The sequence below is a fragment of the Eubalaena glacialis genome, chromosome 4, assembly GCF_028564815.1.
Source record: "Eubalaena glacialis isolate mEubGla1 chromosome 4, mEubGla1.1.hap2.+ XY, whole genome shotgun sequence".
Lineage (NCBI taxonomy): Eukaryota > Metazoa > Chordata > Mammalia > Artiodactyla > Balaenidae > Eubalaena > Eubalaena glacialis.
Genome location: NC_083719.1, coordinates 69,809,945 through 69,824,215, shown reverse-complemented (window position 1 = coordinate 69,824,215; position 14,271 = coordinate 69,809,945). Strand labels below are relative to the sequence as shown.

Genomic DNA, 14,271 nt, shown 5'->3' with positions numbered 1-14,271 from the left:
AAGTTTTATGTCATGTATATTTTACAATAACAAAAATATTAACACCATCTGAAAAGCTGCCCAATGTATGTAGAAGAAATAGTCAAGAGAACAATATTTACAAAGTGGGAAGGTAAAGGGATCTAAGTGGAAGAATAGTTTCCTCACTTCACTCGAATTGATAAAATGCTTATACCCATAGACTGTGGCAAATTACATATGTTATTTTAGTATCTACAAAGTGATATATTGAAAAAACACTATAAATACATCAGGATGAAATCCTAACAAATGTTTGAGTAACCCACAGGAAAGCAAGAAAAGAGAAAAAGAGAAATGAGAAAGAGAACAAACAGAAAACAAAAAGTAAAATGGCAGACTTAAGCCCTAAAATACCAATAACTATTTTAAACATAAATATTTAATACACCAAGTAAAGACAGATTAACAGCGTGGAGTAAAAAAAAAAAAAAGACCCAACTATAAGCTCTCTTTAATTAGATCACTTAAAATAAGACACATTGACAGTAAAATGATGGGAAAATGTACATGTAAACAAAATAAAAGCAGGAGTTGCTATATTAATATTAGATAGACTTTAGAGCAAAGACAATTGCTAGAGACAAAAGAGGGACATTAGATAATGATAAAAGGATCTATCCACCAGAAATACATAACAATCCTAAATGTGTACACCCAAACAACAGAGCTCCAAAATACATGAAGCAAAAACTGATAGAGCTGAAAGAAAAAACAGATAAATACAAAATTATAGTGGGAACTTTAAGACTCCTATCTCAGAAACTCACAGAAATACTAAACAGAAAATGAGGAAAGATTTAAAAGTTCTGAACAAAACAATCAAACAGAAGAATCTAATTGACATATATAGAACATTCCACCAAAGAACAGCCAAATACACATTTTTTTCAAGCATCCATGGAACATTCACCAAGATAGACCATATCCAAATCCTGGACTATAAAACAAACTTCAACAAATTTAACAGTACTGAAATCATAAGGGTATGTTCTCTGACCATAATGGACTCTAACGAGAAATCAATAACAGAAAGACAACTGGTAAATCTTAAAACACTTGGAAATTAAACAACACACTTCTAAATAATTCATAAGTCAAAACGTAAGTCTCAATGTAAAGTTAAAAAAAGAAACACAGAACTGAATGAAAATGAAAAGGCAACATATCAAAAGATGCAGAATATGGCTAAAGAGGTGTTAAGAGGGAAAAGTATAGCATTAAATGCTTACTCTAGGAAACAGGGAAAGTCTCAAATCAATAATCTTAAATTCCTTCCTCAAGAAACTAGAAAAACAGGAACAAAATAAACCCAAAGCAATCAGAAAAAAAGAACAATAAAAATAAGAGCAAAAATCAATGAAATTGAAAACAAGGCCATAAGGAAAAAAAAAAATCAATGAAACAAAAAGCTAACCCTTTGAAAAAATTAATAGAAATGATAACACTTTAACAAGACTGACAAAACAAAAGAGTTAAGATACAAATTCAAGCATCAAGAATAAAAGAGAATATCACTGACTATTCTACAGCCATCAAAAGGGTAACTAGGTAATAATGCAAACAAGTTTATGCTGCTAAGTTAGACAAATCAGAAGAAATGAACCCACTTACTACCAAAATCCAACCAAGATAAAATAAATAAGATGTATAACCCTATAACCATTTTAAATGAATTCATAATTTAAAATCTCCAAGAAAAATAAATCCCAGGCTGAGATGTTTTCACTAGAGAATTCTACCAAATATTAATAACAATACTTCACAAACTCTTCCAAAGAACAGAAGAGTAGGGAACATGTCCTACCCCATACTATGAGGCCAGTATTATTCAAATACTGAAACAAGACAAAGATATCACAAGAAAACTACAGACCAATATCTCTCATGAACTTAGACACAAACACTCTCAACACATCAACAACCTGAGTTTCAGCAATGCTTGAAAAACATTATACACCAAAACCTACTGAGATTTATTCCAGGTATGCAAGGCTGGTTCAACATTAAAAAAATCAGTGTAAGCTACCATCTCAACATGCTAAGGAAAAAATCATATGATCATATAAATTAACCCAGAAAAAAGAATTTGAAAATATCCAGCACCCATTCATGGTAAAAACTTACAGTAAACTAGGAAGAGAGGTGATCAACCTTAACTTGATAAAGAGTATCTATCCACTCTCCCCCCAAAACAGCTACAATTAACATCATATTTAATGGTAAAATACATTTAAATGCTTTCCACCTAAAACAAGGAACAAAGCAAGGATGTCTGCTCTCACCACTCTCATTCAATATAGTACTAGAAGTTCTAGCCACTGCAACATGACAAGAAAAAGAAATAAGTCATACAGATCAGAAAGAAAGAAAAAAACGGCCCCTATTTACAGTTGACATGATTGTCTATGTAGAAAATCCCAAGGAATCTGTATAAAGTCTCTTAGAACTAAAAGATAAGTTTAGCAAGGTCACAAGATATAAGACCAACATACAAAAATCAATCAGCATTTCTATATACTAACAAGAAACATGATGTGGAAACTTAAAAACATAATAACATTTACAAAATTGTTCCAAATAAAACAAAAAAAATTAAGTACAAATTAAACAATAGGCATACAGGATTGATATACTAAAAATTACAAAATGCTCATTAAAGCAATCAAAGAAGAACTAAATAAATGGAAACATACCATGTCAATATAGTAAAGATGTCAGTTCTCCCAAAACTGATCTACAGGTTTAATGCAATTCCTATGAAAATTTCAACAAAGTTTCTGTAGACATGAACAAGCTTGTTCTAAAATTTATACATAAAGACCCAAGTCTTAGAATAGCTAAAAACATATTGAAAAGTGAATCACTCTACCCAATATTAAGGCTTACTACGTAGCTATGGTTATCAAGAGTGTGATATCAGCAAATGGAGACATACAGACCAACAGAATACAATAAAGAACACAGAAGTAAACCCACACAAATATGCCCAATTAATTTTTTATGAAACTGCAAAAGCAATTCAATGGAAGAAGGATATTTGCCTTTTCAACAAATGGTGTTAGAGTAATCGGATATTCCTGGGCAAAAATATGAACCTCAATCTAAACCATACGTTTTATAAAAAAGAAATCAAAATGGATCATGGACTTAACTGTAAAACATAAAAATACAAAACTTTTGGAAACAATCATAGGAGAAAATCTTTGTGACCCAGGCTAGGCAAAGAGTTCTTAGACTTGCCTCTAAAAGCACAACCTATAGAAGAAAATATTGATAACTTAAGCCTCATAAAAATTAAAAACTTTTGCTCTGTGAAAGACCCTGTTAAAAGGAGAAAAAGACAAGGTACAGAATAGGAGAAAATATTTGCAAACCACATTATCAGATAAAGGACTAATATTTAGAATACATAAAGAACTCTTAAAACTCAATAATAAACAAACAATCCTATTGGAAAATGGGCAAAAGAGATGAACAGACATTTCACCCAAGAGGATATACAGATAGCAAATTAGCACATAAAAAGTTTCAATATCTTCAATCATTAGGAAAAATGCATATCAAAACCACAATGAGATATCACTAGGCATCTATGAGAATTGCTAAAATAAAAAATGGTTAGTAGTGAGGACATAGGGAATCAGGATCACTCATGAATTGTTAGTGAGAATGTAAAAGGATACAGCTACTCTAGAAAATAGATCGGCAGTTTCTTGTAAAACTCAATATGCAATTACCACACAATCCAGCAGTTGCACTCTTGGACATTTATCTGACAGAAATGAAAACTTATGTTCACACAAAAACATAAACACAAATGTTCATAGCAGCTTTTTTTCATAATAGCTAAAACTGGAAATTACCCAAATGTTCTCTGATGAGTGAATGATTAAACAAACTGTAGTACATCCATACCATGGAATACTACTCAGCAATGAAAAGGTACAAAGTATTGATACAAGCAACAACTTGAATAAATCTTGAGTGAATTGTGTTCAGTGACAAATGCTATTCCAAAAGGTTACATGCTGTATGAACTATTTACAATAGCCAGGACATGGAAGCAACCTAAGTCTCCATCGACAGATGAATGGATAAAGAAGATGTGGCATATATATACAATGGAATATTACTCAGCCATAAAAAGAAACGAAATTGAATTATTTGTAGTGAGGTGGACGGACCTAGAGACTGTCATACAGAGTGAAGTCAGTCAGAAAGAGAAAAACAAATACTGTATGCTAACACATGTATATATATGGAATCTAAAAAAAAAAAAAATGGTTCCGAAGAACCTAGGGGCAGGACAGGAATAGAGACACAGATGTAGAGAATGGACTTGAGGACACGAGGAGGGGGAAGGGTAAACTGAGACGAAGTGAGAGAGTGGCACTGACATATATACACTACCAAATGTAAAATAGATAGCTAGTGGGAAGCAGCTGCATAGCACAGGGAGATCAGCTCAGTGCTTTGTGACCACCTAGAGGGGTGGGATAGGGAGGGTGGGAGGGAGATGCAAGAGGGAGGGGATATGGGGATATATGTATACGTATAGCTGATTCACTTTGTTATACAGCAGCAACTAACACAACAATGTAAAGCAATTATACTCCAGTAAAGATGTTGACAAAAAAAAAAAAAAAAGGTTACAAGCTGTATGAGTCCATTTATATAATCTTTTGGAAATGACAAAATGAAGAACAGATTAGTGGTTGCCAGGGGTTAAAGATGGAGAAAGGTGGGTTTAGTTATAAAAGGACAACAAGAGGGATCCTGGGGATAATGAAATTGTTCTGTATCTTTACTGTGGTGATGATTACACAAATCTACCCATGTGATAAAACTGCATAGATTTAAATAAACACCACACACACACACACACACACACACACACAGTGTATGTAGAACTGGTGAAATCTGAATAAATGAACTATATCCATGAAATTGATTCCTAGTTGTGATATCACCAGATATTGCCATATATCTGGGAAAATAGGTGAAGGAAACATCTCTGTATTATTTCTTAACAACTAAATATGAATCTACAATTACCTCAAAATAAGAAGTTTAATTGGAAAATCTGAGAGATAAATCAATATTTAGGTAGATAGACATGGATGGAAGAGAGGTATGGTTCTACTATTACACAAGTATCTTAACTGTGAACCCAGTGTAGTGGGCTATACCTACAAAGAAGACTTAAAAGAACTGAGACGGATCTCTAGTTCTTTCCCTTAGCTAGAGACAGATACATAAGAGAAAGGAATCTTAAAAGTAACACTGAATGTTAACAACAATGAACACAGAGTGAATACAGAAAATCTGCTGGAGTAATGTCTCTCCCATAGGTTGTCTACAGCTACCACCCACGGTCTTGTGTAGGATCTTTTCACACTATAATAATCAGACATGCATTTAAATGTTTTCCATCTTTCAACACAAGTATAGCCAAAAGAGGAGATGTTAAGTCACGAACTCATGAAGAATGAAGCTAAAGTATAAGGAAAGTTTTTCTTTCCTACAGTGAAAAATAGGAAATAAAAGAATGAAGACCCTGTTTCTCAAGTAGTAAATGAGCATTTAATCTGCTCCAAATCCTCCAAAGCCATTTTTAAAGATCCAGGTTTATGCAGTGTATCAGTCAGCTCAGGATATCATAACAAAATTCCATATACTAGATGGCTTAAACAACAGAAATTTATTTTCTCACAGTTCTGGAGGCTGAGTCCAAGATTAAGGTGCCAACAGAGTTGGTTTCTAAGTGAGGTATCTCTCCTTGGCTTATAGATAGCCACCTTCTCACTGTGAACTCATATGGCCTCTTCTCTGTGCACATGTGCTTCCATTTGTCTCCTCCTCTTCATATGAGAACACCAGTCCTATAGAATTATGGATCCACCTTTATGACCTTATTTAACCTTAATTACCACCTTAAAGGTCCTAACTCCATACACCGTCACACTGGGGGTTAGGGTTTCAACCTATGAATTTTGGAGAGATATAATTCAGTCCATAACACCCAATGACTAGCCAGTCCTGGAGTATATTAAGTTTTGTATGGGTGCACGTATATATGTGTGTATTATATGCACTGGAATGGAACGAGTATTTGCATTAGAATTCCAGTTCTACCAGTTTTCTCAACAAAAAAAAATGTGGATAATATCTATTCTCACTGTATAGTTATGAGAATTAAATGAGATAACCTATGTAAAGTGCCTAGAATATAGTAAATGATTACTCAATAATGGGCCTCTGCCTTTCCACTTCCTCCCCTCGCAAAAATTAATTAAATATTACTCAAATCTAAACATATCTGAAAAATCATGGGAACTGGATTCTGGCCCAGATCCACCTAGCTATCTGACCTTAAGCAAGCCACTCTACCTGAGTCTGCTTCTGCAATGGTCAATGAAAGAGTTTCCTCTTTCACTAAAATACTATGTATCTACGCATATCACTCTCCTGATTACACAGTAGTCTTCTCTTATCCTCAGGGGATACATTCCAAGACTCCCAGGCATGCCTGAAACCTCAAATTAGTACCGAATCCCATACATAATCTATTTTTCCCATATATAGATACCTATTTATAAATTAGGTACAGTAAGAGATTAACAACAATAACATTTATTATATGTTCTATAATAAAATAGAACAATTATAACGATATACTATAATAAACATTAAGTGAATGTAGTCTCTCTCAAGATATCTTTCTGTAAAATGTAACGCCTTTTCCGTCTCAACTAAGCACTATCACACACTGCGGTCATAACTTTTGCAGGTTTGAGGTGCAACAGCAAAACTATCATGAATTTCTTTTTCCTTCACAGTTTCACAGATAGAAGATTCGTTCTTACTGTAGATCTTAGTAATCTCCGCATATGATTTTTTCATCCCCTATTAAGTAGGAAACTTTCACCTTTTCACTTAAAGTAAGCACTTTACAGCTTCTCTGGAATATCCGAATTGCCAACATCACTACTCTTGCGCTTTGGGGCCATTATTAAGTAAAATAAGGCTTACTTGAACACAAGTACTGTGATAGTGCAACAGTCAATCTGATGACCAAGGTAGGACCACTAAGTGATGGCAGGATACGTTGGACAAAGGTATGATTCATGTCTGGGCAGGATGGAGCAGGATTTCATCACACTACTCTGAAAGGTGCACAGTTCTTAAAACTCATGAATTGCTTATTTCTGGAATGTCCCGCTTAATATTTTTAAGCCATGGTCAACCGACAGCAACTGAAATCGTGGTAAGTGAAGCCGTGGATAAGGGGGGACTACTATAACATCAAATACTGATGCTACAAAAGCTAATCAAACTTTCTATAAAACTTTAGTAAAAGAGAATTACAGTATAAAATTTCAAAATCACTTTCATACACTCTCATTCTTTCAACTCTTCCAAAACTATCCTCTAATTTGAAAAATTAGTACAACGTGTCCGTAGATTAATTTTATCATCTTATTTCTATATCATTAATGCCTTATTGTCCAGCTACATTGTACTTTCTTTTATATTTCTTTCTGTCCCCCCCAATGTTCATTGTTTTACTCACAAAATCATGTAATCACTGGAACAACTAAAAGCATACTCCAAATCCCATTGAAATGTGATTAGACATATGGAGAAGTTATCCATAAATTTTACCTGATAACAACTATTTTTTATTTAGCCCACAGCTGAAATGTACTGCAGGTGATTTCAAGATAACACATCTACCATACATACATTTGCATATTCAAACAATGAGCCATAACCAACATCCATATTCAGTATCTTTGGTTTAAAATTAAGATAATGGTGGTCAGAAGCAAAATATATTGTGGGGATATTTGGACCATTCGCTGAAAGACAACTTACCATGTAGACCCTAAGGGAAAAACTTCAAAGTACTTGCCCTTTCTCCCATGCTCTCCCTAACCACTAGTATTCTAATATTATCTAATATTTGCTTGTAAATGAATAATACATGCAGTAGGCAGTTACTCTGATACCCCCAAGAAATCTCACCTTCCAGTACTGGTGCCCTTTTATAGCCCACTCCCACACTAAATCTAGACTGACTCACGTGATTAGCATTGGCCATTGCAACATTAGCAAACATGAAGAACAGAGAGGCTTAATAAGTGTTGGCATGGTGAGGCCTGTCCTCTGGGAATGCTCCTTCATGGAACCCATCTGCCATGCTGTGGAGAAGTTCAAGCTAATGAAATGGATAGGTTGGGGTGGGGGAGACATGGACACAGATACACACATACACACACAGATGCCCAGCTATCCACCAGCTGTTCCAGCCATCCCAGCTGAGGTACCAGACTTATGAGTTAAAAAGCTACCTCGGACATTATAGCCAACAGGTGACACATGGAGCAGTCCCCAACAAGCCCTGCCCAAATTTTAGAATCAAGAGCAAATAAATGTTTCAGCAACTAAGTTTTGGAGTGAAGCAATAGGCAACTACAACAACACATGGAAACCAATTAGAACAGTTCCTGTTAGGTAGTAAGCAACCAAGAAATGTCATCAGTAATACCTGACAATAATCGCTCTAAGTTCGATCACCTGCCCCCACCGAGGTATTGTTTGGAGTGTATTTGAGCTGCTCTTAAAGGCATTCTCTCATTTCCCTAATGGCTAGTAAAGAGATAGGGAGCAAAGCAACCAAAAGACCTCTTTATTTTCCCCTTCTTCTTCCTAATTTACCCCTGTCAGGTTTTTTTGTTGCTGTTGTTTTGGCTTTTGGGTCTTTTTTTTTGGCTCTGTCAATAATGTCTGCCTGGTTTCCCTAGAGTGGCTAATCAATGATCCAGACCAATTCAAGCCTTTCGTAGTGCTGTGTATTCTCAGTAACTATGGGCGCCCTTTTCAACCTACCCCAGACCACAGGTAAGTAACTAAGAGTTCAGTAGGACCGACTCCTCACTAAAGGTCAGAAGTTTATATTCATTAATTCGGAATTCTTTTTTACCTGACAGAATCTTTAGGCAAAGGGCATAGGAACCAATTACCTCTTGTTCAGAATAAATTAAGCCACATTGAAAACATACCTGCTACTTTTCCTCTAAGACTTTACTGGTCCTAATGATATAAATATCTTATTCTTTTAACCCCCATGACCCTTTGCTCATACTTCACTCATGAGATTTATCTTAAGCTAGCCTGAATGACAGTAATTGGTTACTTAACTTTCTACTAGATCTAAAACTCTCCTGGAAGAGAGACTCATTAAGAAAAGGGGTATCTTACTCATTGTTGTATCCCTTAAATTAAGCTCCTACTACATTGCTCTACTACTCATATAGCAAAAATATCTGGTCCTGGTCAGAAACCACTTTGTCCATAACTAATCTCTTCAATTCTCACCCCCATTTTTATTAAGAAATAATGACTCACCCAGAGTTACAATGCAATCGGTGACAAAGTTAATGAATGCTACATGTCTTAGTACTAACATTTAACAATTATTTGACTTAAGAATGATTTTATTTTTGTAGAAACAGTAAGATGACTCTTAAGGAAAAGAAAGGTATTATTTACATTCCTTATTTCTTTTTTCTTCAACTTTCAGGCTTGAGAAAGCCTGCGTTTTAGTTAGGCCAGATGCCAGGCAAATAACATCAAAGGCAAAGCAGACCTGGTAGAAACCACAGCTAACTGTAGAGCTCAGAAGTCACCTAAATGGGGCCATCACTGCTCGGCTCTAGAAATCTACTCTCAAGTAGGAACGGCAACCAGGTGGAGCCAACTCCTGTGATTTCTCAAGGGATGCTAGAAATCGAGACTTCTTAAACATGAACTTTTCCTATTTTTAAATGGTGGCAAGTAATCACTAAATGCTCCAAATACACTACGAGCAAGCAATATATATCTGTCAGGTGGATTCAGCCCAAGAGCCTCCTGCTACTGCAGGTTCACAGTTAAAAATCTCTATACATAACTGATGGTGGACTAAGGGAACTATTCTCCTTTCTTATCACCCCTCACCCCTGGGGAAAAGAGAAAGAAATAACAAGGACCACGAAAAGCAGCTACATAATACAGGGAGTACCAGTGACAAACTCCTTTAATTTAACTTTTCTCTCTCTTGAAAAAAAAATTTGTTAGCAGTTTTAGATACAGAACCTTTTACAGCATAAAAATATATGGGGAGAATTTTTTTCTTTTTAAAATTTTTTCCTCAAAATGTGCAAAAAAAAAAAGAATATTCAAATACATGTAATAGTTCCAATTATACAAACTTTTCTGGCCTTAACCCAACTAATGAAAATGCTCAGTAATAAACATGAGACTAATGATTCACCATGCACACAGAAAAACAAGGTACAAAATATTAATAGTGTTATTATATTTGCACTGGTCTATCTACATATTGTCACTTGACTCTCTTGTGACCAACAGCACTGAACCAGCTGGACACGTGGTTGAACTCCATGACCAGGGAACCCTGGTCTATCTAACAAACCACTGTGGACTCAATCCTATGACCTGAACCTCCTTAATATCATGCTATCAATAACTAAGGTGACCAGTCACTAGTAATCATATATTAGTCCAAAAGCATTTCTTCAATACTTTATGAAAGATTTGACATTATTTAACAAAGTCATTAAGGCTTTTCCTTTTATTTAAAAATAGGAATTTATAGAAAACACTTGAATTCCATCTCTAAACCTGCTTAGCCTGCTAGAAGCCTTTATGAATTTAAAATAAAATTTTTGATATAATCAATCATGGTAGACAGGCCTTCGGAGTTCAAAACATTCTCTCAAATAGCTATTAGTAAGGGAGTTCCTATAGCAATAGAATTAGTAGGCAGTTTAATGACAATAAAATTATATATTATTATTTGGGGAGACTACTAATTTATTGAACACTTACTATGTGCCAGGTACTGTGCTGAATATGTTCAGGGGGTTCTCATTAACCTTAAAAACGACCATATGAGGGAGACACCATTATTGTCCCCATTTTACAGATGGGGAAACTGACCTTTCCAAGATCACACAGCTAGTAAGTAGCAGAGTCAGGATTCCAACCCAAATCTTGTCTAACTTCAGAATTTGCACGCTTAACCACTACACTGTATTGCCTCCAGTGACTCTGGGTTGATATCTAAGATAAAGAAAAGAGGGGAAATTTGTACTTCTCAGTGGCAAATTTAAAAAACATACTGGAAATGGAGGATACCTTTTAGAACAGGTACAATTCTCATATACACAGTCACACAAATAATATTTTTATTCCCAAATACAAACAATAATGATGAAAATCTCACAATGGACTTCACAGAAACATAATTTTTCCTATATACTCACTCATGTTTATTATTAAAAATTTAATGGGAACACTATGTGTTTTCTGGTCAATTCTGCCGTGAACCTAAAACTGCTCTACAAAATAAATTCTATCTGTAAAAATATTTAAAACTGCAATATACTAAATATGCCTAATTCAATTTAGTTAATAACTGGCATAAGACTATATTCTTTCATAATGAAAAGTTGCACTTTATCATAACCACAGGACCCTTAATACTTAAGTGATTTTTTCAAAAAGGCTTGAAGGTGTGTAAACAGTGCAGTATATTTTAAATTTTTAACACTCTCAGAACACCTTCAGAAAAGTCTGCAGTACACAGATGTGAAATGATAAGTTGGTATAAAATCAGACCACAAAATTGAATTCACAATGAATAATACAAAAGGAATACAACACCCCTATACCATGGCTGACCTAAGTAAGACTAACTTTACTTTTCCATCAAAAGATGTAGCCTTAAGTCAAAAATGTCCTAATTCATTAAGTCCTTTCTAAATCTTCCAAAGAAGATTATCAAAAAAAACAAAAAACAAACAAAAAAAAACCCACGAAAAAACAAAAAAACCTGCAATTGTCTAGAGTGATTGTCAACACAGAAACCAAATCTTTCTTCTGATACTCACCAAGGTTGCCAAAATTCTAAAGGAAAATTAAGACAGATATGAGGGATCTATAAAGCAAGTTTTACCTACTATTCCCCATCAACATTTTCCTCTCATCAAGGTCCAGCTTTATAAATACATACCTAAGTTCACTTATGAAGAGAACAAGGGGGAGGTACTATATATAGAAAAGTCATTTGTCATATATATTCCGCAGTAGACTGTCAAAATTAATTTTCAAATAGAATACTGTATTTGCCACCAACAAGGTGTTGAAGAGAAGCACACTATTAATTTTGTTTTGCTCCAATATTGTGCTTAGAAAGCTTCAACTTATAGAAGAATTACACTAATATTAATAAATGGGAATTCTACGGCACAAGTTACAAATATTGTTGGAGTATGAGCCCTTAACCACACCTGTAATTAACAGAACTCCTTTCCTTTCTCGCTGACCCACGTTTTCAAAAGTGATCCAAAGACTTCCCTGCATCGCAATGCTTTCAACAGGCAGAAGCTGGGATTTGCAGTGCAACAAAAACAAAGCTTTCTGACCAATGCATGTTTCGAATGATATTAACACAATATTCATTTAAATGCTTGTAATCCAAGCTTCTCACTAGTCATCTAGCTTCAACAGGGAACACAACCAGGTTAATATAGACTACGACTGCCTTGGTAGCTGCAAGCTCAGCTGAATCCCAGGACGCCACCTCAATTTGGAAGGGGCAGAACCATATCCGGTTCTCACTGGATACACATTTTCCCATGCTTCCCATCTTTAAAACTTTACATCTTCCCAGAGGACCAATAAATATACCAAGCCGCCAGGGAGTGTGCCTGTAGGGAAGATGAGTGATCAAATTAAATCCCTATGCACAGAACCATAAGCGTCAAAACTTTTCACAACGAGTAACAGCTGAAAGAACGAGGCATGTTTTCCCACTTCTTTCCAGGAGTCAGCTTCCCCCAAAACACCGGTCTTGACTTACTGGTTAGTTGGCGGAGCGGTCAGCGGGATGGCCACCTCTTCCTCCTCGTATTCTGGTCCATCCAGAGAGTCACCTTCGTCCACTGTTCCCAGGCCCGCGCCCAAAGGGGGCAGCTGAGGAGGAGGCGGCAAAGGAGGGAATCCGCCGCCTGCCCCGAAGGTCTCAGCAGGCAACGAAGTGGTCCCCTTGGTGAGAGCCATCTCCCCGCCAGGTCCGGCGGCGGCAGTACCAGCCACGCCAGCAGCAGCACCTCCCCCTGACAGTCCGGCTCCCCCCAGTGCCCCCGCCACAGACCCGGGTCCGAGGAACCCTGACCCCAAAGCGGCTCCGCCACCCAGAGTCCCGGCCACTCCAGCCTCCGCCAGCCCAGGAAAGGGGGCGGCTGCCACAGGCAGGGCGGCGGGTATCTTCACCCGACACACTGCCGGATAGGCACTGGAGCCCGCGGCCCCGCCGCCTCCTGCTGCCCCGGCGGTGACCGGGCCGCCCTCCTCACTGCCGGCCTCGGCCGCCATCATGTTGAAGCCCGCTCTACTCTGCCCTACCCTGCCCGCCCGGGAGCCCCGAGGGCCACCAGGCCCGGGCTCCGAGCCGCCCCACCCAGGCGCGTCCCCTCTTCAGCTCCCCAGGCGGAGGAAACAACAACAAAAGGAGAGAGCCCGCCGCCGCGCCCCCTCTTCGGGCCACAGCCCAGGCTCGGGAGCTACCCGGGTTACGGGAAGAGAAGTGGGCAAAAAACCCAACGCCTGCACAAACGCCGCCCAAATCTTCACCTTACACACCCACACTCACGCACACACACATGCACAGAAGCGAAAAACTTCCTGGCTGCACTCAAGAGGAAGGGAAGCACAGGGGAAGCGGCTGGGGCGGCTGCTGCTCCTTCAGCCACCGCCACGGCCGCCGCCGCCACCGCTTCTTCACCACCCCAGTTCCGGCCACCCCCACCGCAGCCACCGCCGGTGCCGCTGCTGGGGCTGGGGCCACTGCAGCCGCTTCATCCTCCACCGGGCTGAGACGCGAGGGGTGGGGAGAAAAAAGGAAGGGGGGCGGGGTAGTGGGGAAACGGACTGAACTGCTCCCAACCTGGAGCGCTCAGTGAAATCGACGAGAGAGAAAGGAAGGCGGGGCACGGGAGGAGGAGCAGAGGGAAGGAAGGGCGGGGGAGGAGGACGGAGAGGGCAGCTTCTGCGCAGGCGCTTTCCCGGCGCGGGGGTTGGGGGGGCTGGGCCTGGAGAAGGAAAAGGAAGAGTCGGGAGGGAAGGAAGTGGCGGGGACGCGCGGTGCGGTGCCGCGCTCGCTGTCCCGCTCCGGGTGGA

General features: G+C 38.2%; 1 protein-coding gene across 1 annotated transcript in view; it reads right to left on the bottom strand.

Moving 5' to 3' along the window:
• RASA1 (RAS p21 protein activator 1) overlaps nt 1-14,067 on the bottom strand; it is a 107,940-nt gene extending 93,873 nt beyond the window's left edge. The window contains exon 1 of the mRNA XM_061189425.1: nt 12,953-14,067. Within this exon, the coding sequence (XP_061045408.1) occupies nt 12,953-13,470 (518 nt within the window). The 5' untranslated portion in view covers nt 13,471-14,067. The remainder of the gene's footprint in view (nt 1-12,952) is intronic.
• Between the last annotated feature and the right edge of the window lie 204 nt (nt 14,068-14,271).